We start from the raw sequence: 24583 nt of genomic DNA, 5'->3' as shown, positions 1-24583 counted from the left end.
TTAAAATGAACAAGAAACTGAAGAAAACAAGGGTGGAATAATCATTTCATCCATGACCTTCTGGCAGCAGAACCATAAATAAAGAAGATGCCAGAAGAATCAGTTGAGGACTGATGTGGGTTAAATGTCATGTAGGGAAGGAAATCCGTCCACTTGAGCCTATTTGTTGCGCTTTTATGGGATGTTTCAGCAGCCGGTGCCCTTTTTCTCCCTCTCGCTCCACAATCCGGGCTGTCGCTTTAAGACAACGATAGCTTTGTGTCTCATTAATTCAATGTACGGCGACGCGTTAGTGGAGAAACCTTATTAGGAGCAGCCAGAGAGAGGAGAGATCAGAGCTGGACGCACACTGACGCACGACTGGCTTCAGTTTAATACATATTTATATAGAGAGAAAAAAAAAACGAAGTTGGCACTAAACCGTGGCTGTTTCTCTGTTTTTGAAGCATGAAGGCGTCCTGAGGATGGGCTGCTTGGAATAAAACTCCGCATCACCGCGCACCAAAAAGGAGGATTTTATTTGTTCTCACCAGCAGCTGGAGTAGTGAGAACAGATCGGAGGACAGCAGATCGGAAGGCATGTCGTCTGAAAAACACGGTGAGATGATTTAAGTGGAGGAGAAGCTGGAGGAGAGGATGCAGCGCTGTGTGGGTGCAGCTGTAGGGGGCACAAAAAAGAAGAAAATCACCGCAGGGGACTTCAAATCACAGAGTTTAGAGAGTTTTTTGTGATTAAATCTGTGCGTAAATTCGGGATTTTTATCCATTTATTAGCCTGAACGTGCAGGTTTTCTTCTAAACACCACCTTGTTCTTTCTCTCTCCATATATGCGCCTTCTTGCCATCATTACGCACAGGCCTCCGTCTCCAGGAATGGTGTGGGTGTCCTTTAACAGCCTTTACTACCTTTAATAACAACAATCCTGCGTTAAGAAACAATCTTATGTTTCTAGTATTTGGGGGTTTTTAGAGCACCAGCTAGTGCAGATGGAGCGGAGACTCCCAGAAAACTGCAGCTTTCCAGTGGAGAAAATGAGTCGAAATGAAGCTGCTGATGACACCTGGTCTGATCACTGGAGCTGCAAACGTGACCACCGCTGTCTGCTGTTCATCACATCTGTGATTGTATAATTAAACAATGGATGGACATGGCAGCTCCTGTAGGGGTCTTTGTGAGGACAGCCAGAAGGGATGCTGATATGACACATGCAATGTTAATTATCCCCAAAGTGTTCGTTAATCAGGCTCTTTAAAGCTCCTGTATCCAAAACCCAAACGCAGCCAGATGCATTAAATAAAGCATCTTTATGAGAACACTCTGTTCCTTATCGTGGCATTGATAGGAACACTAAGGAGGCTTGTTTCTTAATGTTTTTGCCACAGATTCGTGCTCGCAGCCATCAGGTTGAAATGAGCTTTTCCTGTTCATCTCCTGTGAAGAACAGAACAGATAAATCTGTGCAGCTGCTCATTAAGTTGTTTGGTAACAGGAGGATTCTCTGTTTGAGCAGTAAAACCTACAGCTGAGATCTCCGTCTGACTCAACAAGAAGATCTTAACTGTTGGTTTTCCTCCCATTTAATGGAAATCCTGACAGCTAAAAGTAGGAACAGACATTATTTATTAGTAAATACTAATAAACTATAACTACTAAACATTATTTATTAGTAAGTATGAATAATAACGTGCTGGAAACAGGATCTGTAGCAGACAAGAAGACTATCTATCTATCTATCTATCTATCTATCTATAATCTATCTATCTATCTATCTATCTATCTATCTATCTATCTATCTATCTATCTATCTATCTATCTATCTATCTATCTATCTATCTATAGCTGACTATATATATTAACATAAATCAGCCATAATATGTGGTCCCAGATCTAATTCCATTTATTTTCCATTTTTGTCTTCCATTACCATCAGTAATTATCCTCATGTCTTTGTTTCTGTTTATTTCTAATGTTTAGAGCAAATGTGGTGAATTACAAAACTTATCTAATCTATTTTTCAAGGTATACTGTTGACAAACTTCGTCTTTTTTATTAATTTACAGCAGGTGAATCAAAAATGAACAGAAAATGGCATTTGTTAGCCTAAGAATGCCATTTGCTAGCTGAAGAATTGTAGTTTCTAGGCTAGAAATGCTAGTTTGTGGCCCAGGAACTATGGTTGCTAGCCTAGGAATCCCAGTTGCTAGCACGGGAATGCTAGTTGCCAGCCTGAAAATGCTAGTGACTAGCCTAGCAATGCCAGTTATGAGCCTGGGAATGGTTGCGGTTATCCTAAGGATTCCAGTGACTAACCTTGGAGTGCCAGCTGATAGCTTAGGAATACTAGTTTTCAGCCTGAGGAAGTCATTTGCTAGCCTGGGAATTGTAGTTGCTAGGCTAGGAATGCCAGTTTGGAGCCCAGGAATGGTACCTTGGATTGCAAGTGGCTAGCCTGAGAATGCTAGGGGTTAGCCTTTGAATGCCAACTGTTAGTATTGAAATGGCAGTTGGTATCAAAGGATGCTAGTAACTAGCTTAATAATGGCAAATACTAGTGTAGGACTGCTAGTTTTCTCTCAGAATGGTACTATATTAGTACCTTGGAAATATTATCATATCAAACAGCGTAGGATCTGAACAGGCCGGATTGTTCTGAATAAAACAAGATGCATCATGAATGATTTGTCCTCATAATGACCGAGATAAGAGTGTAAACATGAAGGTAGTGAAATTCCCCTGAGGGCTGTTGGAGGTTAAATAACCTGACTAACTGACCTCTGTCTATTCATTCTTTTCATTCCACTCATCCTCATGTAGGTTTCTGTGGCATCTTATGTCGCTCTGACCTGCTATAAGGTTGTTCTTTGTGCTCGGGATGTCTGCTTTATCAAAAAACTAGGGGTGTCCAATATTGGCTTTTTGGCCGATAACCGATATGATGATATTGTTCAACTCTGATATCAGCCGATACCGATATCTGTGGGCTATTGAACTATTTTTAGGTAACACCTCATATCTCCTGTGGTGGAATTAACACATCATGCCTCATTTTATTGTGATGCCCCATTGGATGCATTCTCAAATGCAACAAGGCTTTTTAAATGTAAACATTGTCTGTGCAAAATAAGAAAACTACTTTGACTTAAGTTATGGAAAAATGCATATTTCTGCCATATATATATATATATATATTTTTTTATTGTCTCGATAAATGCCAGCAAAATCCAGGCATTATTTATCCGCAAAAAAACCCCCGCTAATGATATTGACCGATATTACATTTTTATACCAATATCAGGTCGATAATATCGGTCCCCACTCAACCTGACATTTCTTAAGAAAAATGAGTTCAATATCATGCCTCAGTGTATCATTTCCTCATTACAACTTCCAGATCACAGAGTGTCTACAAAGGAACACAACATTTAGTCATCTGGAAGTGATTAATATAATATTTTACTTTATGACCAAAACAACAAAAGTCGGACAAAAAAACAACAAAAACAAGACAAAATATTACAAAAATGAGACACAAAATGCCGACGAAATCCAGGTGTTATTTTATCACCAAAAAAACGCTAACAATATTGACCGATATTACCTTTTTATGCCAATATCGGTCGGATATTATCAGTGGGCCGATATTATTAGACATCCCTACAAAACAGTGTTGTTTAAAGTCAATACTCGCTGTTTTTAATCCACTTTCTGGCCACATTCTGGACTCAGAAACGTCTCTAGATCTAGATAACAGAGATGTCACGGGCTGGTGTTGCTCGTCACGTCATGACCTTTTAAAGGTGTCCCTTCCCTTCGTGCCGCCTCCTCTTCCCCTCTGTCTGTTTCTGGTCCACTTCCTGCTTGTGACAGGGTTGGGAACCGTTACGTAAAGCCGGTCCCCGAGCGCTAGTCGTCATCCCTCATCACTCAGCCGTTCGCCTCCCCTCACCTCACCTCCTGCCTCCTGCTCTGCTTCTTCTGTCCCGTCAGCTCCTCCTTCCTTCCTCCATCCATCTCCGTTTTCTCCCCTTCTGCCTCCTCTTGTCCCCGTCGGAGAGCATCGCCTCCCCCGCTGCTAAAACGCGACGCCCCGTCAGTCATTTTCAGAGTTAAACAAACACAAAGGGAGCAGATGAAGGCATCAGGATGAGGTTCTTCTGCCTCATTTCTAAACATCACTGTGAAGGCAGAGGAAAAGGTCTTTGGGAGTGAAAATGTCAATCACTGTCATCATTAGGCTGCAGGTTGGGAAATATCTTCTCCGTTTGAAGTCTGAGGAGCTGAGGATCTGTGTAATACAGGGGTGTTAAACTCATCTTAGTTCAGGTTCCACATTCAGCCCAGTTTGATCTCCAGTGGACCAGACCAGTAAAACCACAGCATAATAACCTGTAAATAACCACAACTCCTAATGGTTCCTTTGTTTTAGTGCAAAAAAATACATTCTGAAAATGTTCACATTTAAGGAATTAACTTTCTAGTAAAAATCATGAACAACCTGAAATTTCTTGAGGAAAATAAATTTAATTTCATCAATATTCAGCCTCAGTTTATTATTTCCACATTCCAACTTCCAGATCACAGAGTGACTACAAAGGAACACAACATTTATTCATCTGGAACTGAAAAATATAGTATTTTACTTTATGATCAGAACAACAAAAGTCAGACAAAAAAAGACAAAAAAACAACAAAAACAAGACAAAATATTACAAAAATGAGACACTTTTTGCACTTTGAGGGCTGGATTGGACCCTCTGGAGGGTCACTTTTGGCCCGCAGGCCTCATGTTGGACACCCTGGTGTAATAGTTTCCTCTCTTGAGTTAGATAACTCTCTGCCCTCTTTCTGCTCTTCCTCTGCTTTTCTATTTCTGATCGCTCTCTTATCTTTTCTTCTTCTTCTTCTCTCAGGACTCGACGACTCCGGCCGTCAGACCATGCAGCCTCCTCCCTACCTGCCGGGCCCCCAGGACCCCAACATGCCCCCGGCGCCAGGCACCCAGCCCAACTACCCTCCGCCGCCCCCTCCCCCGGGCTCAGAGGGGTACCTCCAAGAGACTCAGTTCCAGTGCGGGCCCATGGGGCCTCCGGGGGCCCCGCAGGGCTACACCGTCCAGACCCAGGGCCCCGGAGGCACCATGGCGCACCCCCCCGTGGGGTACCTGCACCCCGGATACCCGCTCCAGCTGCAGCCCTGCACGGCCTACGTCCCCGTCTACCCCATGGCGTCGGTGAGTCTCAACACCTCACAGGTTTATTTATGGGATTATTTCAGACAAAACAGAAAAAATGTCCAGTTTTAAACAATATTTTTCTGTAATCTTATTTATTCCTTTATTTGAACATCTATTTAGACAGCAACAGACGTAAATATGCTGGATTATAACAACAATGCTAGTTTACATCCACAGTCCTTAGGCAGGTAAAAAAAACCAACTGTGAAACACAGGACTATAGGTCACAGTTGTAGGACAATATTTCATAATAAAATTACAATTTTTCACAATAAAAGGACAATAGGTCACAATAAAAGGACAGTATTTCACAATAAAATTACAATATTTCACAATAAAAGGACAATAGGTCACAGTAAAAGGACAATTTCATAGTAAAAGGACAATATTTCACAGTAAAAAGACGATATTTCACAGTAAAAAGACGATATTTCACAGTAAAAACATGATATCTCACAGTAAAAGGACAATAGGTCACAATAAATGGACAATTTCACAGTAAAAAGACGATATCTGACAGTAAAAAGACGATATTTCACAGTAAAAAGATGGTATTTCACAGTAAAAACATATTTCACAATAAAAGCACAATAGGTAACAATAAAAGGACAATATTTCACAATAAAAGGACAACAGGTCACAATAAAAGGACAATAAATCAAAATAAAAGGACAATATTTCACAATAAAAAGACGCTAGGTAACAATAAAGGAATGATATTTCACAAAAAAGGACAATTTCATAATTAAAAGATATTTCACAATAAAAGGGCTTTAAGTCAAAATAAAAGGACAATATTTGACAATAAAAGGACAATAGGTCACAATAAAAGGACAATATTTCACAATAAAAGGATAATAAGTCACAATGAAAGCACATTACAAAATTACACAAAGATCTTTTCAAACTTGTTTTATAGTTGTGCTCATTTTTAGATCATCGCCTACACTATTCCATAAGTTTACCTCATAAACTGATAAACATCTTTTCATGGTGCTACGAACAAACGGCTTTTTAAACATATAATTTCTTCTTTATTCATAGTTTCAATGCTGCTTCTGAACATTTTCTCAGGAAGTAACTGGTTGTTTGTTTTGAACATTATTTACACAGTTCTAAATTGAACTAAATTAATAAATTTCAAAGTATTTGTTTTGGAAAACAACATATTAATGTAATTATCTGGCCAGTTTTAGATGTTTTTCCTCGATAAATGTCTGATTTAAACCTATTTTTATTTAAGCTGATATTATAAGCAGTCCTTTTTTCATTTTTTTTGAGATAGTTGAATTCTCACGTCGTTCTTTCTCTGTTATCTCTGTGGGAAAAGCTTCATTCATCGTCCATTTTCCTGCTGCGTGACGCCTGCTGCTCCATTAATTACCCGGACATTAAACTGTGGATAATTAATACTAACTGTCCAAAAAGCTTCCTCAGGAAATACTTCCTAAACTCTATCCGTTAAAGTGTCATATATCATTTCTCCGTCTTGCTGGTGTGAAATTAATCTGCCTCGCTGACAATTTTAGATGCATTTTTCATGGAGAAAAATAAGGGAAAATGTTCCAGGAGATGTTTGAAGCAGCTGCTTTGGTTCATGATGCTTTTATTTACTTATTATTTACCTCTTATTTACCTTTTATTTACCTATAGTTGAATTAACAGTTTTTTAAACTATATGTATATATATATATATATATATATATAAAAATATATAAAAATCCAAATATAGAAAAAAATGAGCAAAAAAATGAAATAAAATAAAACAAAAACCCCAAAACTAAACATATATATATATATATATATATATATATATATATATATATATATATATATAATAAATAAGGGCTGGTACAGTAACGCGTTAATTTCGATTAATTAATTAAATAAAAATCCAAATATAGAAAAAAATGAGCAAAAAAATGAAATAAAATAAAACAAAAACCCCAAAACTAAACATATATATATATATATATATATATATATATATATATATATATATATATATATATATATATATATATATATATATATATATATATATATATATATATATATATATATATATATATATATATATATATATAATAAATAAGGGCTGGTACAGTAACGCGTTAATTTCGATTAATTAATTAATTAATTAATTAATTAATTCATTCATTCATTCATTCATTCATTCATTCATTCATTCATTCATTCATTCATTCATTACAGCGAACATAACGCGTTGAAAATAATAACGCAATTAATTGCACCCTCCTCAGTTCCCTCATTTCTGGCACACTGGTAACGCTGATGAACACTCCAGCCCAGTAGGTGGCGGTAATGAACCTAAAGTCTGTTTGTAGCCATGAAGAAGAAGCACAGGAAGCACTGAGTGAAGTCAGGCACTGGTGAACAGTGAAAGAAGACCAGATTGAGCTTGTTGGGCAGAAAGTTTCCTTTTAAAAATCTTCCTGATGGCAGCTTGGATAAAAGCCTGGTTGTGTGCAAATTGTACAACAAAGAGTTTTCTGATCACTGTGTCACTTCCAGCCGACGGTATCACCTCAATGTAAAACATGTTGCTGTTAGCACCAGAGCTAAAGTTAGCTACGAGTCATGCTAACGGCTAACGGTGTAGCCATCCCATAATAAACCACTTTTCTAGACAGTGCTTGAGTTTACAGAAAGTCTTAAAATGTTGAATAAAATCGCTATAATTGCACTTAGATTTGCAGTAATCTGTGAATGTAGCAGACAGATGAAAAATGCAGATAAATAGAAATGAAACATTTTTGTGGTTTAAGTTTTTACTCCGTTGAGGCTCTGCCTCCTTGGAGGAGGAATAACCTAAACAACAAAAATATCTCTTTTAATAACTTAATTATAAACTTTTTGTTTATAAAAAAATTACATAAATAAAAATTGATATTCCTATAAAAAGAACCATCAAAATTCCACCATTTATCAGACCCAGAAAAGATGAAAACAGAATGAAACTCTGGATTTTCTACTTTCTGAAGCTCCTTGAACTACTTATGCTGATTTTATGTGCCATACAGTGGAAAAAACAACTAAATTCAGGCTTTAAGTCATCAAAATCACTTTTTTCTATATGTCCCATTTTCCTTTTTTTAAAATAAATTTTAATTATAAACACATATATGTCTATTCATTGATTCAACTGTCAACCACAATTTTATTTGAATTGAAAAACTTCATTTATTGTGTCAAATATTGCTATTTGACAAAACTGCAATTATTTAAATTAATTAATTACAAAGCCTGTAATTAATTAGATTACATTTTTAAATAACGCCCCACCACTATATATATATATATATATATATATATATATATATATATATATATATATATATATATATATATACTTCTTGCTCTTTTTCTATTTTTGGGTCTTACAGGGTTAAATAGATTTAATTTTTGAGCAACAGATTTGATTTTATTAGTTTATATTTTACACATAGGTTGATTCAAAGTGAAAACGATCAGGTGAAAAGTGGATTAATAATCTTTTTTTGTTTTCTTTTATAATTTTTAATAAGTAGAATTGATTATAGGAATGAAGAGGTCAGAAAATGATCAACATCAATTCTCTGCTTTTTTTTATTTTTCGTCCCAGAAACTCGAAAAATCAATTAAAATGAGCCTATTTCGGCTGCGAGGAGCTTTCTATTATATTAAAACCAAAAATATGTGTTTGTGGTGGAACCGCTCACTGTTCATACGAACATTCAGCTGGTGCTAAAGATCATTAATAGTTTTGTAGTGTTTAATAATTCAGAATATGATTGTTCTTTGAGTCAGAGCTCCACATGAGAACACATTAGTGGATAAAACCCAGCTGAACATCAAAGTGGCAGAACGAGGCGGCAGAAAGTGACTGTGAATCATCAGACAGCTGAAGTGCAGCTGTGCAGTTTCCTGATTGTAGCTTCTGTTCTGGACGACCACAGGAGTGAAGGTTTGAATGCAAACAGAAAAATATCAAGAGCTAAAATCAGCTCTGCAGCAAACTCATCTGGCATAAACACACAAATTAATCTTTATTTATAAAGAGTAAAAATTCCAGAGAAGACATTAACTGCAGATTATAAATTAGGAAAACTATAAATTTAAAATAATTTCTAGACCATGACAAGTTGTTTTGATCATAAAGTAAAATACTAGATTGTTCATTCACAGATGTATCATCGAGTACAGATACTTTAGAATTGGCTGTAAGACCAGATGGATATTTAGAATTTTTCATTCCCATACATCTCTCTGAACTAATTTCAATAGTTTCTACATCCAAACCATCGACATGTCTTTTAGATCCTATCCCAACTAGACTGTTCAAGGAGGCTTTACCTTTAATTAATTCCTCAATGTTAGATCTGATTAATCTCTCTCTAGTAACAGGCTATGTACCACAGACTTTTAAGGTTGCTGGAATCAATCCTTTACTTAAAAAGCCCACTCTAGATCCAGATGTTTTAGCCAACTATAGACCAATTTCCAACCTCCCATTTCTCTCCAAAATTCTGGAAAGAACAGTTGCAAATCAATTATGTGAACATTTACAAAGGAATAGCTTATTTGAAGAGTTTCAGTCAGGCTTCAGAGTGCATCATAGCACAGAAACAGCTCTGGTGAAAGTTACTAATGACCTTCTCATAGCGTCAGATAATGGACTGGTCTCTATACTTATTTTTATTGGACCTTAGTGCAGCATTCGATACAATCGACCACAAACTTTTATTACAGCGACTAGAACATTCTATTGGCATTAAAGGGACAGCACTGGACTGGTTTAAATCCTACTTATCAGACAGGTTCCAGTTTGTGCATGTCAACAATGACTCTTCTGAGCATACTCGGGTTAATCATGGAGTTCCTCAGGGTTCTGTCTTAGGACCAATACTGTTCACATTATACATGCTTCCCTTGGGCAATATTATTAGGAAGCACTGTATTAATTTCCATTGTTATGCTGACGACACTCAATTGTATTTATCTATGAAGCCAAATGAAACTAATCAGCTAGCTAGACTGCAAGATTGTCTTAAGGACATAAAGACCTGGATGACCTATAATTTCTTACTACTAAATTCAGACAAGACGAAGTCATTGTATTTGGCCCCAAACATCTTAGAGAATTGCTTTCAAAGCATATAGTTACTCTGGATGGCATTACATTGGCCTCCAGTACTACTGTGAGGAACCTCGGTGTTATCTTTGACCAGGACATGTCCTTTAACTCGCACATAAAACAAATCTGTAGGACTTCCTTTTTCCACCTGAGAAATATTGTGAAAATCAGGAACATCCTGTCTCAGAGTGATGCAGAAAAACTAGTCCATGCATTTGTTGCTTCTAGGCTTGACTGCTGTAATTCCTTATTATCAGGTTGTCCCAATAGCTCTCTGAAACATCTACAGCTGATCCAAAATGCTGCGGCCAGAGTACTGATGGGAGTTAGCAAGAGAGATCATATTTCTCCTATATTGGTTTCTCTTCATTGGCTTCCTGTTAAATCTAGAATAGAATTCAAAATCCTTCTTCTAACATATAAAGCTCTTAACAACCAATCTCCATCATATCTTAAAGACCTGATAGTGCCATATTATCCTAGCAGAACTCTTCGCTCTCAGACTGCCGGCTGACTTGTTGTTCCTAGAATCTCTAAAAGTAGAATGGGAGGCAGAGCCTTCAGTTATCAGCTCCTCTCTTGTGGAACCAGCTCCCAGTTTGGGTTCTGGAGGTGGACATCCTCTCTATTTTTAAGACCAGGCTTAAAACCTTCCTTTTTGACAAAGCTTATAGTTAGGGCTGACTGGGGGACCCTGACGGGGTGAGCTGGTGTTTTCATTTGCACAACTGACTTCCCCTCTTGACGTCCCTTTAGTCTGCCCCTAGTTATGCTGCTATAGGCCTAGACTGCTGGGGAACCTCTCTTGATGCACTGAGCCCTTCTCTAACTACCTATGTATTTACTATATATACCATTATTGCATTACATTCACTCTGTTTCTTTCTGTGTCCTTTCTCCGAGTGTCCCTGGTCCCAGAGCTGGATGCTTCAGATGTGTGGCTGTGTTTTATGGTCCTTGTGTCCCACCCCCCACCTCTCTATCTCTACCTCTTCCCCTCTACCTCTACCTTTCTACCTCTTCTGTCCCTCTCAACCTGCCCGGCCAGCAGGCAGATGGGTCCCCCCACATTAGAGCCGGGTTCTGCTCGAGGTTTTTTTCCCTGTTAAAAGGGTGTTTTCCTTGCCACTGTTGCCTTTTGGCTTGCTCTGGGGGTCAGGCATATGGGTTCTGTAAAGCGTCTCGAGACAATTTGACTGTAATTGGCGCTATATAAATAAAATTGAATTGAATTGAATTGAATTGAATTGAATTGAATTGAAATTCATTGTTCTTTTGTCGTTTTGTGTCTCATTTTTGTAACATTTTGTCTTGTTTTTGTTGTTTTTTGTATGACTTTCGTCTCATGTTTTTGTCGTTTTGTGTTTCCTTTTTGTCTTACTTTTGTCATTTTGTGTTTTGCTTGATACGTTGTTTTGCGTGTCGCTTTGTGGTTTTTTTGTCTCGTTTTCATCCTTTATCCATTTTTTGTTGCTTTTTAACTTGTCTAATTTTTTCTCTTTTTTTGTTTTATCTTCTGTCGTTTGTCTAATTTTTTACGTTCTGTGTCTCATTTTTGTAATATTTTGTCTTGTTTTTGTTGTTTTTTTTGCCCTTTTTTGAGCAGATGTTTGTTGTTTTGATCATATAGTAAAAACTGGTCCGGCCCACTGGAGATCAAACTGGACTGAACTGAACTAATCATCTGATTTAGATGAATATTTTACAGTCTGGTCGTCGTGCGAGTCGTCAGAGGTGACTTAATCACAGCGCAGAGCCCCTGAAGATGAGCCTTCAAAGCCAACTGGACAGTTTTCACCAGGTTTGGTTTTTTACGAACCACCTGCAGAGGCAAGACGTGACTCTGCCTCCCGCTCTGTATGTTCATATCTTCTGGCTGTAATTAAAGCTAACAACAACACTGCAGAAGAGACATCACAGCGCATTGTTGCTTTGAGCTCCTCTAAATTAAACCGTGCTCAGAAGTGTTATTTTTTTTTAATTAGCTGAAAGTGTGAGCTGTGTTCAAAGACACCAGTCGCTGCGTACGTTCACGACTAAGTCTTACCAGATTAAAGTCATGCACAAATTGATCTTTATTTATTTAGTCCAGAGGTTTCAAACTCACATTCAGCCCAGTTTGATCTCTAGTGACCAGTAAAATCACAGCATAATAACCTATAAATAACCACAACTCCAAATATTTCCTTTGTTTTAGTGCAAAAAAGTACATTCTGAAAATATTCACATTTTAAGGGTTTATCTTTTTACGAAACATTATGAACAAACTGAAATGTCTTTTAAAAAGTAAATTCAATTTCAAAAATATTCTACCTCAGTTCATCATTTCCACATTACAACTTCCAGATTACAGAGTGTCTACAGAGACACAAAACATTTATTTACAGGTACCTGGAACTGAACGATATAGCATTCCACTTTTAGACAAAAAACAACAAAAACAAGACAAAAGATTACAAAAACAAGACACGAAATGACAAAAAAAAATGGACAAAGGACACAAACGAGACCACAATTGACAAAAGCGAGAAACAAAACAACAAAAAAGTAGATTAACAACACAAGCAAGACACAAAAACCCACAAAATGATATACAGAACAATGAATAAAGCAAAACACAAAATGACAAAAATGAGACAAAAAACACAAGCGAGACAAAAGGGAACCACGAAATGACAAAAGCGAGAAAGAAAACGACAAAAACATGAGACAAATGACAAAAGTTAGACAAAAAACAAGACAAAATATTACAAAAATGAGACACAAAATGACAAAAAATGAGACGACATGAAACAATAAAAGAGACAAAAAGTTACAAAGCAACAAAGAAATGGACAGAAAAACAGACAATAGTGAGAAACAAAACGACAAAAATGAGCTACAAAACAGTGAACAAAGCAAAACACAAAATGACAAAAACGAAACAAAAAACACAAGCTGGAAAAAAAGGAATGCAAAAGGACAAAAGCATAAGACAAATGACAAGAGTCAGACAGAAAAAGACAAAAAACAAAAACGACAAAATATTACAAAAATTAGACAAAACGACAAAAGAACAGTGAACAATCTAGTATTTTACTTTAGGATCAAAACAACTTGTCATGGTCTAGAAATGATTTTAAATTTATAGTTTTACTAATTTACAATCTGCAGTTAATGTCTTCTCTGGAATTTTTACACTTTGAGGACCAGACTGGACCCTCTGGAGGGCCGGTTTTGGCCCTCAGGCCTCATGTTGGACACTCCTGATCTAAATCAATCTGACATACTGCTGTCAAAGTCTTTTTCCCCCATTGCTCCCAGTCAGTCACCAGTAATCCTCACCTTGTTCTTGCAGTGCTCTGGAAGCTGCTCCACTGTTTCTTAAACCACTTCCTGTCTCTCTCAGGGTCAGCCCTACATGCCGGCGGGGGGAGCCCACCCAGGGATCCCACCGGGTCAGATCCACCCCATGCAGATGCCGCCCAGCATCACCCTGATGGACCGCCGGCCGCCTCACGACTACCTGCCCATCGCCGTCCTCACCACCGTCTGCTGCTTCTGGCCCACCGGCATCATCGCTATCATCAAAGCGGTGCAGGTTAGTGCTGCTCCGGAGCGTCTGTTTGATCTCTGGGCTTCTTATCGGCGTAATATCACATTTACTGTAGGCTCTGGGATGAGTTGGAGCCTTTAAACGGGACCTATTATGCGTTCTGCCTCATATTTGTAATGTCACGTTGTCAGAAAGTGATCTCTATGAGCCAAATTCTCGGGCTTTCTGTGATGTTAGCTCATTACAGATTCTTTCTGCAGTTGTCTCCTCCAGGCAAACACACCCACAAAGTTAAAGAACGGACCGCTTGGTAAATGTATGTGCACAAAGCGGTCACAACAAAGACACAACATGACCACAAAAACGCACAAAATGACAAAAAATTACACAAAATGACCACAGAAATACGCATAATGACTCAGTGAGACACATAGTTATCATATAAAGACACAAAATGACAAGAGACACACAAAACAAAAACAAGAAGTTGCAAAATGACCACAGAGAGTGTTATGATCCTGCTCCAGCCTCTGCCCTTCTTCCTCCTTTTCTCTTTTCTCCCATTGTTCCTCATCTGTTTGTTTTGACCTGTCTCTCTCTGGCTCCCTCTGTCTGTCACCTCTCCCTCATGTCTCTCTCTCTCTCCCTCCTGCTCTCCCTGCTTCACCTGCCTGCACTCTGTCTTGCTGATTGCTACAATGAGTTTCAGTTGCAGCAATCAGTTCACACCATTCACCTGTTCTCCACCTCACCTCCACCTATTTAAGCTCTGCCCGTTCATTCACTCCCTACTGGATCATCGACCCACATGCCCTCTGTTTTTGGACTCTGTTTTTCCCCTCCTCTGGATTTCCCTCACTTGGACTCAGCAGTTCTTTTGGATTCTCGCTAGCCCTGTTTTGTCCCCAGCCAGTAGCTCTAGTCTCATCTCCGTTCACCCCAGATTTCTTAAGCCTGCTTCCCTACCCCTTCTGTTCAGTTCCCCCATTTTGTAAGTACCCCTCCTTTGCTTAGTTTGTTAGTTCTAGTTTAGTGATCTTCTGTTCTTAAATTCATAGTGTTTGTTAGTGGTTTGGTTTAGTCTGTTTTCCCCCCAATTCAGTTTTCCATCTATGTATTGTTTTAGTTCTCCGGTTAAATAAAAGCCTTTTCCTTAATTCACACTTCTGTCAGCCTCTCTGTGTCTGCGCCTGGGTTCCCCAGCTCCCCCCATAACAGAGAGACTGAAAATGGCTACAAAAATGCACAAAATGACCACAAAACAGACTGAAAATGACCAAAAAAAGAAACAAAATGAGCACAAAGACACATAAAATAACCACAAAAAGACACATGACCACAAAAATGCACAAAATGACTCAGTGAGACAGATAATTATCATATAAAGACACAAAATGACGAGGCACAAAAAATAATTACAAAAATTGCAAGATTACCACAAAAACACCTAAAATTATCACAAACAGACTGAAAATGGCCACAAAACGGACTGAAAAAGACAGAAAAAGAAACAAAACGAGCACAAAGACACACAAAACAACCACAAAAAGACACAACATAAACACAAAAAATGACACAAAATGACCACAGAAAAAGACAAAATGACTCAGCGAGACACATAATTATCATATAAAGACACAAAATGACAAGAGACACACAAAATAACTACAAAAAGTTGCAAAATAACCACATGTTGATCACAAATGGAGTTTTCAGTTTGTATTGCAGACTATTTTCTACTCCACACACTGACTTATTGACTAATTAAATTGACTTAAACTTAATGAGTTCCAACACCTCTCTGCCTATTCTACACTTCTGACAACGTAAAATATTAAGAACAGGTGTTAAGTAGGTATTTAAATTCTTAATGAAAAACAATTCATCCCCTAAAAAAGTAAAATACTAGATTGCTCATTGTTGTTTTGTCGTTTTGTGTCTCATTTTTGTCATATTTTATCACATTAGACAAAAAAAGACAAGACAAAATATTTTGTCTTGTCTTTTTTTTTGTCTTTTTTTTGTCTAATGTGATAAAATATGACAAAAATGAGACACAAAACAACAAAAGAACAATGAACAATCTAGTATTTTACTTTATGATCCAAACAACTTGTCATGGTCTAGAAATGATTTTAAATTTATAGTTTTACTAATTTACAATCTGCAGTTAATGTCTTCTCTGGAATTTTTACACTTTGAGGGCCGGATAGGACCCTTTGGAGGACCGCTTTTGGCCCACGGGCCTCATGTTCAACACCCCTGGTTTAGATTAAACAGTCAGATGAAGTTGGTCTTTGACTCTCTTTATGTTGGTCTGACGTTAAAGGTCTGGTCTGGTGGCTCTCGTACTTCATGTTGTTTATCTCGGTGATGGCAGTTCGTGCCGACCAACAGGCACTCAATAGCCCACATTATATAACTGCACCATTGTCAGTGCAACGGGACAGAATGGATTTTTCCTCTGGGCTCTGCTCAGCTGGCTGTGAGTTGAGCTGAGCTGACAAGGCATGGACCCACCGGTCGGCGCTGTGTGTTGTTATGGAGCATTAACGTTGGCCTCTTTCTGCACATCCAGCCTGTGCTGCAGTGAAATCGATTGCCGTTTCTCTGCTGCTTCCCACTCGTGCATCTTCCCGTTACGTAACCTATATTCTAATTTCTCTCTCCCACTTCCCCTCCCTCTAGGTGCGTACGACAAAAAATTAGACAAAAATGTTACAAAGCGACAAAAAAATGGACAAATGACAAAAAAAGAGACAAAAAATGACAAAAGTGAGAAACAAAACAACAAAAAAGTAGACAAACGACACAAACGATACACAAAACAACGAATAAAGCCAAACACGGAATGACAAAAAACAGAAACAAAACATGAGACAAACGACAAAAGTCAGACAAAAGACAACAAAGTCGAGACAAAATATTACAAAAATGAGACGCAATATTACAAAAACGAGACACAAAATGACAAAAAATGAGACAAACAACATGAAACAAAACAAAAAGACAAAAAATATGACAAAAATGTTACAAAAAATGGACAAACGACAAAAACAAGACAAGAAATGATAAAAGTGAGAAACAAAACAACAAAAAAGTAGACAAACGACACGAACGATACACAGAACAATGAATAAAGTGAAACACAAAATGACAAAAATAAGACAAAAAAAATCACAAACGAGACAAGAATGAAAGAGAGACAAACCCACGCCATGAGACAAACGACAAAAGTCAGACGAAAGACAACAAAATCTAGACAAAATATGACAAAAATGAGACAAAATGACGAATAAAGCGAAACAACGCTGACTCGTTGACTTGTAAAACTTTGCTTTGATTCAAGAAACGACTCTGAGGATTAATTTGGAGAAGTCAGGACTCCAGTGAAGAGAATTAGAATTACACTATTATAACAAAATAAATCCAGAATAGAATAGAATAGAATAGAATAGAATAGAATAGAATAGAATAGCTCTTTATTGTCACTGTTACAGAGTTGGTACTCTCCGAATAGCAGCATTGAAAATAGACTATATAACACACCCTAAAATATATACAACATAAGAACAAAATACGGAAACGGTTCATGGTTAGAGACCTGCTCTACATATGATTATTGCACGTGAAATATGGATTGCACTGATAGGAATATTGCACTTGTGATATGTGATATTATCATTCGGGGGGAGGGAGCAGACGTGACAGTTTGGGGATAGAAGCTGTTTCTGAGTATGTTGGTTTTGACTCTCAGTGTCCTGTAACGTCTACTTGAGGAGGGAGGAGAACAGAAAGTGTCCTGGGGGGTCTCTGGTGATTCTCCTGGCTTTCCTCTGAAGTCTGCTGGTGTAAACATCTCTGAGGCGAGGTAGTGTGGTCCCAATCACACGTTGCAGGTCCTTCCTGTCCTCTGCAGGGCAGCAGGTGAACCACCTGTACAGCAGTAGGTCAGGAGGCTCTCAGTGGTGGAGCGATAGAAGTTTATGAGCAGCTTTTGGGGGAGAAGAGCCTGACGCAGCTTCCTGAGGAAGTACAGTCTCTGTTGGGACCTCCCCACCTGGTGTGAGATGTGGGTGGACCATGTGAAGTCTGCAGAGATGTGGACCCCGAGGAAGCTGAAGCTCTCCACCCTCTCTGCCTCCTCTCCATTGATGTAGAGGGCGGAGTGCTCAGTTCGCTCTGATCTTGTAAAGTCCAAGACCATCTCCTTGGTCTTTCCAGTGTTGAGGTTCAGGTTGTTGTGGTGACACCATCGCTGCAGATGCTGGACCTCCTCCCTGTAGGCTGATTCATTGTTGTCTCTAATCAGTCCTATGATGGTGGTGTCATCAGCAAACTTGACGATGGAGTTGCTGGAGTGAACAGGAGAGCAGAGAGTAGAGGAGGGGGCTGAGGACACCCCTGAGGAGTACCAGTGTTCAGGATGAGAGTGGAGGAGATGTAGTCTCTGATCCTGACGTTCTGAGGTCTGTTGCTGAGGAAGTCCAACATCCAGGAGCACAGTGAGCTGCCGAGCCCAAGGTTGCTCAGGTTCAGAACCCGTTTATGAGGGAGAACTGTGTTGAAGGCGGAGCTGAAGTCCACAAACAGCATCCTAACAGGTGTTCCTCCTCCAGGTGTGTGAGGGCTGAGTGGAGAGATGTGATGATGTGATGTGATGGGTTAGCCGTTAGCTGGTGACCCGTTTACCCTGTATGCAAACTAATGTGGATGGAGGTCAGCAGGGATAGCAGCCTTAATATGGGAAGATAAGAGTCTTTCAGAGCATTTGGTTCTGATGGAGGTTAGAGCAACACGGCAACAGTGGTTCAGCTCACTGGGTTCTTCTTCAGCACAGGGACGATGGTGGCTGTTTGAAGGCAGGTGGGGACTGTAGACTGTAGTAGCGAGAGGTTAAAGATGGTGGTGAAAACCTCTGCCAGCTGTTTAGCACATGATTTGAGCACTCTTCCTGTGACACCGTCTAGACCAGGTGCTTTCCTGGTGTTGACTCTGCTCAGGGAGGCTCTGACCTGATGCTGCTGCAGTTGGATGGGGGTGTCGTCCTTCTCTAGAAGAGCAGCAAAGGTGGAGGCCTGTCCGTTGCATTGGTCAAAACGAGTAAAGAACTGGTTCAGAGTGTCCAGTAGGATGCTGTCTCTCGAGTCCGACATTGTCTGACCGTCCTTATAGCTGGTGAGTCTCTTGACCCCCTGCCACATGTTCCAGGCGTTGTTTTTATCAAAGTGTTCCTCAATGCGCTGTTTGTATTTGCGCTTGGCTGTTTTGATGCCTTTCTGCAGGGACCATCGTGCCTCTTTATAAGCCTGATGATCTCCTGATTTGAAAGCAGCCTCCAGCGCTCTCAGCAGAACACCTCACTGTTAAACCACGGCTGTCGGTTTGGGAACACTTTAACAGTCCTTGTTGATGTGACCCTCTCAGAGCAGAAGTTGATGTAGGAGAGCACAGTAGATGTGTGACTCTCCAGGTCTACCCCTTCTGCAAATATCCCCCAGTCTGTGGTCTCAAAATAATCCTGCAGGGCTGAGGTGGCTTCTTCAGTCCATACACGAATTGTTTTTGATGATGGTCTTTGACTGCAAGTCTTAGGTTTATAAGCAGGAATCAGGGACAGAGAGAGATGATCTGAGAGTCCAAGATGTGGCAGGGGATGGCTTTGTAGGCATCTGGAATGTTTGTGTAGACCCGGTCTAGGATGTTACATTCCCTCGTTGGAAAACTCACATTTTTAAAGAATCTTGGCAGTACTGACTTCAGGTTGGCATGATTAAAGTCTCCTGCCGCAATCATAACACAGAATACAGAACATACATGCAGAACATACGTATAATTTGTCTTTCTGCTACTTCCCCTCCCTCTAGGTTCGTACGGCGATCGCCCGAGGAGACATGGTGACGGCAGAAATAGCTTCCCGCGAGGCACGCAACTTCTCCTTCATCAGCCTGGCGGTAGGCATCGCCTCCATCGTGCTGTGCACCATCCTCACCGTGGTGGTCATCATCGCCTCGCAGCACCACGACGATGACTGGGAGCCATAACTCCACGCCGATCTCCTGACGGGGGCACACATTTAGCTAGCTGACTACTCTTGATCGTTTGGAGGAAATAGGAAAATGCACTCAAACTGTTTGTCCGCTCGCTGGCTCCCACCCAACCTGCTGCCATCAAACGCTCACCAACGACCAAAAACCGACCAATCACAGCCGATGTTTCGATGCCAAATGTCAGAAAAGGCCCGATATTTCTGTTAGCACAGCGGCCGCTTTAATATTTACACTCAGATATGAGCTGCGGGACGGAAACAAAGCTCCTCGCATTAACAATTCATACCACACTGATAAATTCATGCTCCCCTTTGCTGATGCAGTTAGACGAGAGGATAGTATTTACGGACCTTCACGGTGAGATGCCATGTTCAAAAAGCTTTATTTAGATCAGTGGTGTCAAACTCATCTTAGTTCAGGTCCCACATTCACTCCAATTTGATCTGAAGTGGGACGGACCAGTAAAATCACAGCATAATAACCTATAAATAACCACAACTCCAAATATTTCCTTTGTTTTAGTGCAAAAAAGTACATTATGAAAATGTTCACACTTAAGGAATTGCTTTTTTTTGACAAAATATTATGACCAACCTGAAATTTCTGAAGAAAAATAAGTTAAATTTCAACAATATTATGTCTCAGTTTATCATTAACACATTACAATTTCCAGATCACAGAGTTTCTATAAAGGAACACAACATTTAGTCATCTGGAACTGAACAATGTAGGATTTAACTTTATGATCAAAACGACAGAAGTGAGACAAAGAACAACAAAAACAAGACAAAATATTACAAAAACGAGACACAAAAAGACAAAAAATTAGACAAACGGCATGAAGCAAAAGAGAAAAAATTAGACAAAAAAGTACACAAATGACATGAACGAGACGGAAAATGACAAAAGCAAGAAACAAAATGACAAAAAAGTAGACGAATAACACAAGCGAGACAAAAAACACACAAAACAATACACAAAACAACGAATAAAGCAAAATATAAAATGACAATAAAGAGACAAAAAACACAAGCGAGACAAAAAGGGAAACACAAATGACAAAAACATGAGACAAACAACAAAAGTCAGACAAAAAAACAACAAAAACAAGACAAAATAGTACAAAAATGAGACACAAAATGACAAAAACAAGACACAACACTACAAAAAATGTGACTGATCAGTATTCCAGAGACTTAACCGTTGCACCACCACTGCCCCACGAGAAGAGACTGGTCTTGAACCAGTAACCTGCAGCTCCATAGGTAAACCCTTCACTCACTGAGCTACAGATCAGATGACAAAAGTATTTCACTTTATGATCAAAACAACTTGTCATGGGCCAGAAATTATTTTAAATTTACAGTTTTACTAATTTACAATCTGCAGTTAATGTCTTCGCTGTAATTTATACACTTTGAGGGCTGGATTGGACCCTCTGGAGGACCGCTTTTGGCCCGCGGGCCTCATGTTTGACACCCTTGATTTAGCTTAAATAAGACACATATTTTAGTCACAAAAATATGTGTGTTTTCTGAAACAGTGTTTATTTCCAGAGTAGTGTTAGAGGGCGATGGATGAAACGTACCAAACAGAGGCTGGACTCTCAACCAAACAGAGTATTTATTTCAGATTGTTTGTGTGGATGAGATGTAACTTATGGATTACATGTTTGTTAATTTATTTGAAATCCGTTATTTATTAAGTTATCCGATATCTACCCACGCATCCATAGTTTACAGTATATCACTAGTTTATTGCCGCTGTCTGACATTTTGAATCCAATCTGATATCTTTAGACAGACGATATTGCAGCTGCTTCCACTCATAGTCCTTCTAGTGCATGATGAGTATAAATTTAAGCTAATGGGCTTTTAGTGCAAAACTAGTTTGTCTCCCAGCTGTTGGTGGGAACATTTCCTGAGATTAGCGTGTGCTGCAGTATTTTTCAAAAAATGTCAAAACAAGACAAGGAGACGACTTAAGTATTTGAGCATTAGGTTTGCAAATATTGTTTATTTCGCGAGTACTTTAGAAGTGTAGTTTTTGTTTTGCACATCTCTCGCTATTTACTCTTTCGGACACTGTTTATGAGACTTTAGTGCAATGTTAGACGTACGAGGCAACATAACCCTGCATGTCATCCTCAGTTTGTTTCCATTCGTCTCAAATATTAAGGCTCTTACAGTGTTTGGTTTCCATAACGTAGTTCTGAACGGCAGGCTGCGGCGTTACAGTACGAACTATGACTTTTCAGGAGTTACGAAATGAATGTTCCCAATAGGAGAGAGAGAAATTATTATTGCCTATACTGTATTGTAGCACTTTCCGCTCTTTATACCCCAGTTTACCCCCTAAACTCTCTCATTTTGTCCTTCTCCTGACCACATGAGTTAATGGACCTATTAACATATCTCTTGTGCGACCCCCAAACCTCTCCCTTCCTGTTCCCTTTCCTCCATTGGTTCCTATGATGATGATATTTTTAAAAGGTTATATAGAGATATTAAAATCTATGAAAAATATGTTTGTTGATGATGAACACAAATAGAAACAATGTAAGCTCAGTTTATACTGTACTTTATTATTGGACTATTAATATTATTTCATACGTATATTATTGGGTTGAAACACATCTAGGCCCATATTTATCACAAAGAGACACATATTTAACCTACAACTAAGGGTTTCTTCCTCCTCATTTGCATTTTATTTTTTGTTTATGTGAAATATTTTGCAAAATGCTAATAATATTCGGAAATTGGAACAAAAAGAAAACCAAAATGGAGCCACCAAATGTTGGTAGTTGGCAATAATAAGCTAAAATTTATGTATTTTGGATTATATTGCTTTAGCTAGTAACATTCATTGTTATAAATTAAAAGAGCCTCCAAAACAGGTCTCAGAAGTTGTTTTCTTTTGTGGATTACAGGCATTGAAAAGCTACTAAACGTCCTAAAAGGCTAATATTTGGGTTAAGTTATATTTCAATATGTGAGAAAACTAGCAATTAGCATTACAAAGTTTAAATAAATAAACAAATTAAGATTCTACAGTGTTATCTAAAATACAAATTTACCTTAATAAATTAAATATTAAGCTTAAAACATTGCAATATAATGGAACATAACACCATGTTCATGTCTAGTCTTAGTTTCCTGTAGGCGTTAGCTTCACTTAGCTTAGCACAAAAACTAGAAGCAGGGAGAAGCTACTAGCTTGACTTTGTAGCAAAATCTGCCCTCCAGTGCTTCTAAATTGCCGTTTTTACACTTTTTGTTTTTACATTTTGACGAGTAAAAGGTGTAATGTGGTAATTAGTGCGCTTTAGAGGTGGATTTTACGACATTTTGACAGAGCTAGGCTAGCTGTTCCTCGCTGTTGCTACGCTAAGCTAACTTTATCGCACAGGTATGAGAGCGGTATCGTTGTTTTCATCTAACTCTGAGCAAAACAAGTAATAAATAAATGTCCCAAACTCAGGAGGAGTAAAATGTCAGCTAAAGCTACTGAGCAGGACTAGCAGGCTAACTCTATCCCCTTCTCTCTGTGTGATAAATAGAGGCCCTGTGGTTTTATTGACATGGTGATATTCAGTGTTAAATGAGGCACAGTGCAGTTTAGTATTGTATTTATTGTACAGAAGGCTCTGTCTGCTGAACAGAGTCTCTCCTGGCATATCTGGTGTATCTGGTGCTTTTTGGTAGGACCGACTGCAGCCGGGAGATGTATTCCTCTTTTTTTTTCTTTGTTTTCTAAGCTAGTAAATGGTTGCTTGTTCAAAGAGCCAAAAAAACAAACAAAAAAACAATGACCTGTGTAAATGTGTTTCTCTTGGGGTTGATTCTGATTCTGTTCATGGCCGTGTTGCACATGCATTGGTTGTTTCTGACTTCAGTTGTTGAATAAAAGAATCATTTTGGGTTGGCTTTTTTTGTGTTGGGCGTCTCGTTCTTCGGTTTTTTTTTCCACCTCTCCATCCTCTCGGTCTCTGTGGCGTCTCCTCTCTCCCTCATCACCGAGATGCTATTTATAGTTGCCCTGGTTTTCTCCTCACTCCGTCTCTTTCTCCTCACTCCGTCTGAACATCAGCTACAGCATCTTTTACTATCTAATGTCGAATCACAGGAAGGTTAAAAAGAAACACCCTAAACCTGCTGTAAACGTGTTAAATCGACCACATGAAGCCCTTCTGTTGGTCTTTTTTCATGCCTTTTTGGTCCAGATTTAACCCTCCTGTTGTCCTCAATTATGGGCACCAAAAAATATGGTTTCCTGTCTGAAAAAAATCCCAAAATTCAGCAAAAAAATCCCCAAAATTTATGAGAATTTGCAAAACATTCAGGAAGAAAATTCCAGTAAAACTTCTAATATTTTTGTGTTTCCTTGTTGTCTCCCTTGTGTTTTTTGTCTATTTTTATCATTCTGTTCTTTTTTTTGTCATTTCTTATCTCGTTTGTGTAAATTTTTTTGTCGCTTTACAACTTTTTTGTCTAATTTTTGTTTTGTTTTCTGTCATTTGTCTCATTTTTGTCATTTTATGTCTCATTTTTGTAATATTTTGTCTTGTTGTTTTTTGTCTGTTATGGTCTGACTTTTGTCGTTTGTGTCATGTTTTTGTGGTGCT

At 38.7% G+C, this 24583-nt stretch overlaps 1 protein-coding gene across 1 annotated transcript; it reads left to right on the top strand.

Annotated features, from left to right (window-relative positions):
• The first annotated feature begins 278 nt into the window (after positions 1-278).
• Positions 279-23885, top strand: prrt1 (proline-rich transmembrane protein 1). The gene is made up of 4 exons (XM_023271267.3): positions 279-598; positions 4912-5231; positions 13760-13951; positions 19774-23885. The coding sequence occupies exons 1-4, from the start codon at positions 580-582 to the stop codon at positions 19948-19950; spliced, it is 708 nt and encodes a 235-aa protein (XP_023127035.1). The 5' UTR covers positions 279-579; the 3' UTR covers positions 19951-23885.
• The last annotated feature ends 698 nt before the right edge of the window (positions 23886-24583 follow it).

The sequence above is a fragment of the Amphiprion ocellaris genome, chromosome 15, assembly GCF_022539595.1.
Source record: "Amphiprion ocellaris isolate individual 3 ecotype Okinawa chromosome 15, ASM2253959v1, whole genome shotgun sequence".
Taxonomy (NCBI): domain Eukaryota; kingdom Metazoa; phylum Chordata; class Actinopteri; family Pomacentridae; genus Amphiprion; species Amphiprion ocellaris.
Note: the sequence above shows the minus strand (reverse complement) of the source record. Positions and strands in the feature narration are given on the sequence as shown.

Excerpts from the sequence above, each read along its gene's own strand:
- prrt1 (XM_023271267.3), top strand. Across the intron at positions 5,232-13,759 it reads CCGTCTACCCCATGGCGTCG|GGTCAGCCCTACATGCCGGC; the intron begins GTGAGTCTCAAC and ends TGTCTCTCTCAG. Across the intron at positions 13,952-19,773 it reads CTATCATCAAAGCGGTGCAG|GTTCGTACGGCGATCGCCCG; the intron begins GTTAGTGCTGCT and ends CCCTCCCTCTAG.